Source organism: Hydra viridissima, unplaced genomic scaffold (assembly GCF_058129835.1).
Source record: "Hydra viridissima isolate aposymbiotic clone 2 unplaced genomic scaffold, HvirCarnegie_v1 scaffold_1, whole genome shotgun sequence".
In the NCBI taxonomy this organism is placed as follows: Eukaryota; Metazoa; Cnidaria; class Hydrozoa; order Anthoathecata; family Hydridae; genus Hydra; species Hydra viridissima.
Genome location: NW_028324300.1, coordinates 29,265,186 through 29,269,932, shown reverse-complemented (window position 1 = coordinate 29,269,932; position 4,747 = coordinate 29,265,186). Strand labels below are relative to the sequence as shown.

Below are 4,747 nucleotides of genomic sequence, written 5' to 3'. Positions count from 1 at the left end.
CTTTTTTACGGTTAAAATTATTTTTTATCCTTGCTTTAGTAAACAAACTTCAGAAACAAATAAAGAGCTTTATTAGGACAAAACATTTTGACTAAACTTCGGAAGCAAATGTTGTAGGAATTTTTTTACGTTTACAAATAAGTTAATTACAATAAAAATATAAAGAGTTTATCTAAAAATGAGCTAAATCTCATTTTTATAAGTATATGTTTATTTAAGCTGCTTAACATTTGTAATACAAATAATAATTTTTTTGATGAAAACTAACAAATATGTTAACTTTATTTTATTAAAATTTTTTTGACTTTTCTAACTCAAAGTATTTTATTTTGAAGTTTAGCTTGTTTTGTTAAACATTCCTTCCCAAAATCAGAGTGTTTTTTACAATAATTGTTTTAAAAAGTGTTTGCCAAAATGCAGCAAACTTTTTTAGCACTTCGAACAAGCAATTGAAATTTACTATTGCAGTTAATAGAAATGTCAATTAAATCCTCTCTTGACAACGACGACGAGGAATTTTTACTATTGTGCAAATTAAATTTGTCTAAGAATCCAGATTTACCGTTTCGGAGTTATAAGCAATTTTGTTTAGAAATCATGCCTGATGATGAATGCAAAAGTGAATTTAGATTTCTAGGTAGTGATATATATCGCTTACTAAATGTACTTCAACTACCTCAAGAGTTTGTATATTATAACGGGTTAAAAGTTACTCCGGTAGAAGCACGGTGTGTTTTTTTAAAACGGTTTTCTTACCCATGTAGACTACTCGATATGATACTCGATATATATATATATATTAGGGTGTCCCACTTTTAACCTGACCAAAAAAAATTCAAATGCACCCTATCTCAATCATCCTTATTTGGTCCCAGGACACACCAAAAAAATATTTAGGTCTCCAAGTCAACGGGTTCCAGTACAAGGTATTTTCATATGCGAGGTTCCATGGAATTATTCGCCGCCCCCCTCCCTTCGGTGCCCCTAACTTATGAATTGAATAGTAGAAAATTGTCCATTTTACATTTATTTTTGTTCTGAAAAAAAATCTTTCATTTAAGAGTTAATACTTCTGCAAACTTGTCATTTACAACAACTAAAGACAAATAAAGTCAAAAATCACATTAAAATTACATAAAATCACTTTTTTTCATGTCTTTTCCAACCTCTTTTTGGTTTTTTTGCACAACTTGCATGGTATCCTGTAGAAGACTTTCTTCATGACTTTCAGCCACAAAATCTTGCACAAGTTTTATATGGCGCTCAGCCCTGTCATTTACTACTGCTAGATTCTCCATCTGATGTTGAAAATGTCTGTAGGAATCATTTTCAAAGTTATCCTTTATCCATGAGTTGATTACTCCCGTAATTATACCTAGGTATGTGAAGAGCAGCCAGGAGTCCTTAGTGATAAAGTCGGACAAAACTGACATAGGAACCACATGAGTTGGAGGTTGAGGTTGTTCCTGTTCAAAATCGTCAGGTTGCGGACAATTGAAACCTAGCAGCTTCTGAGCTAGCCCAGCTCTTTCCTTCAGTTCTAAATGTCTATTTGCTATTGAAAGAATAGCTAGCTGTGGGGTCAGGTAGCATCTATGACGGACCAGGCTTGCATGAAGCAGCTTTCCCAGAGGACCATACTTGGATATATATAGCTTATTGCTCATCATTTCATAAGCTAGCTTAAAAGCATCCAAATCATGTGATGGAACCTGGGCAGCCAGAGGAGACTTTAAAAAGTATGCTTCATAAAATGTGACAATAAAGTCAGTTGACAGTTCAAGCATATCTTCCTCACTATTATTCAACTTTAAATTAATTTTTGAAGTCAGCTGCGTTGTAAGCAAGTATAGACAATCAGCCATGAACCTTGCTTGATGGTGGGCACCTGGGTGTTTGAACTGGAAACCAGGTACATGGCCACCAAGGTAAATGACTATTAGCTCACAAAGAACTTTATAATCTCCCCTTTGAAAGCAATCTTGTTTTAGGGCTGTTATGCAGAAGTTCTTAGTATCTAATACACTTCTATGAAAATCAGTACCTACCATATACTCCTCTCTTTCATAATTGAAAAACAGCAACTGATCAACATTATTTGCCCTTTCTCTTATTTCTGGCCAGATTTTTTGAAAATCTTTATATATTGCACGTGATGGAGATTTTGTTGAACCTTGAATATAATCCATTTCATGGGAAATATGTCTTTCAGATATATGGTGCCTTTAAACATCAATTTTTAAAAGTTACAAAATGTAATAATTTTGCAACAGTTTAGTGCAACAAACTTTTAAAATATGTTTTCAAAATATTTACCTACAGAGCAGCCAAAGCACAGGTCTTTTAAGCACATGATCCACCAAGAACTTAATTCTCCCCTTGTATTTTCTAGTATTAGAGGCTGTTGTATCTGCACTACAACCAATGATCTGGTCAGTGAGCTCATAATACTCTAATATGTTCTGAATAGCTATAGCTTGATCCTGCCCTTTAGATGACTCAATTTCTAGAACTCCTAGCAAGAAATCTAAGGGTTCATTGACCTGGGGGGATGATATACTGAGAGCAACTCTTTCTACAGTTTTAGACATTTTTTGGTCAGTTCGGTAGTGTTTGACCAGTTTCGTATCAAAATGAATGACAACCTTTAAACCCCGAACTTTGTCCAGATTTTCTTCTCTCACTAATCTAGCTTCATTTTCAATCACAATATTTTTGTTTTTATGTAGACTACTCTTTGATACAGGAACTGTATTTAGATCAACACCACCAATCTTGAAAAGTGAGGACAGAAGTGAAGTTTCAGCTCGAACACTGACATTGTACCTAGTCAAGAAAGGAACCCACTTGTCAAGAACATCATTCATTGAAAGCTCCATGTAAACTCTATCTTCACTGATCTTCTTTTTTTTTGGCAAGGTTCAAATTCACTGTCAGTATCAGTAGCACTCGTACCACTTGAAGATAATTCTATCTCAAAATCTTTCATCCTTTCCAAGCCTCTATAGCTTTTAATTTGATATTTCTTGTTTTTCTTTTTTATGTTGTTCTTCTCTACGCATACTTTCTATCATATCTAACATTCGTTTTTCCCCGTCTACCATTTTTTCTTGATAAGATTTATCTTTCCCAGTGTCAAACTTAACCATTTCACCTTTGAATGCTCTTTTCAGGAACTCAATATCTTCTGTCTTTGCTTGCTTGTCTCTATTTTCGTCATCTCTTATAAGTTTTAAGATGTCTGTTTTATAAACAGGAAAAACATAGTTTGCTTCTTTTATAAAACTCTCTGTTTATTTTTTATATTGCTCTTCTTTCATCTTGTTTATTTCCATAAGGGTTCTAAGAGTACATAGTTTCTCGTAGCGTTCATAAGATTTCTTAAGCTTCTCTTTCACTACTTGTTCTGTAACCCGAAATCTTGAATCAAAACCACCCTTGTCCCAAATACTTAACAGTTCTCTCAGAATGCATACTCCAGTAAATTCTCCCCTGTTACTTTTTGTACACTCCCCTCCAATGCAAAGCATAGATCTTGACATTGTCTTTTGTGCACAGGATAGTTTTGCGTTTTGATTATTCTTACTTGACCTGAGCCAATATATTCGGCGACAAACTTCTCCCAGTGTGGGTAGTCTAAACATATATAAAAGTCTTTACATATTTGTTTCAAAAGTTTTTCACCTAAAAAAAGTTTCTCCAATTTATTATTTTACTTAAATCTTAAAATATTACCTGTTTTGTGCAAACATATGTAATGGATGCTGAAGTATGTAGATTGTTCTTTTACACCTATTAGTTCTCTGTGAAGCTAATCTTATGTTAAAGAATGTACCTGAGGTTCCTGGTTTACAATCCCTGTTAGTCCTAGAAGAGGTGTAGTTACCATGGAGCTCTTCTCATTTTTCTCTCTAACAGTACTCTGAGCATTTCTAGTCCTTGGAGATATACGAGGAAATCCATCATCATCGGCCATTATATATTTAAAGAAAATTGCTATAATCTGAAAAGTATAAAATGAAAGGGTTTTATAATATTTTACATAAAAACTATTATTTGATTAGAGCATTAATATCGCTAAAGCAATGACAAAATATTGCAAAAACAACATATTTGAATTTGACTTCATTCATTCAAGATATAATATTTCAATTTTTGTATAAAAAATCTCATTTTATGTCTAAAATAAGACATCTTAATTTGTGGCTGAAAGTTATGAAGAAAGTCTTCTACAGGATACCATGCAAGTTGTGCAAAAAAACCAAAAAGAGGTTGGAAAAGACATGAAAAAAAGTGATTTTATGTAATTTTAATGTGATTTTTGACTTTATTTGTTTTTAGTTGTTGTAAATGACAAGTTTGCAGAAGTATTAACTCTTAAATGAAAGATTTTTTTTCAGAACAAAAATAAATGTAAAATGGACAATTTTCTACTATTCAATTCATAAGTTAGGGGCACCGAAGGGAGGGGGGCGGCGAATAATTCCATGGAACCTCGCATATGAAAATACCTTGTACTGGAACCCGTTGACTTGGAGACCTAAATATTTTTTTGGTGTGTCCTGGGACCAAATAAGGATGATTGAGATAGGGTGCATTTGAATTTTTTTTGGTCAGGTTAAAAGTGGGACACCCTTATATATATATATATATATATATATATATATATATATATATACATATACATATATATATATATATATATATATATATATATATATATATATATATATATATATATATATAT

At 32.5% G+C, this 4,747-nt stretch overlaps 1 protein-coding gene across 1 annotated transcript; it reads right to left on the bottom strand.

Moving 5' to 3' along the window:
* Nucleotides 1-1,130: 1,130 nt before the first annotated feature.
* LOC149894384 (uncharacterized) lies at nucleotides 1,131-2,606 on the bottom strand. Its single transcript, XM_090076907.1, has 2 exons — nucleotides 2,317-2,606; nucleotides 1,131-2,223 (listed from the first exon to the last, which is right to left on the bottom strand). Exons 1-2 carry the CDS (start codon nucleotides 2,589-2,591, stop codon nucleotides 1,131-1,133), a joined length of 1,368 nt encoding a protein of 455 aa, XP_089933033.1. The 5' UTR covers nucleotides 2,592-2,606.
* Between the last annotated feature and the right edge of the window lie 2,141 nt (nucleotides 2,607-4,747).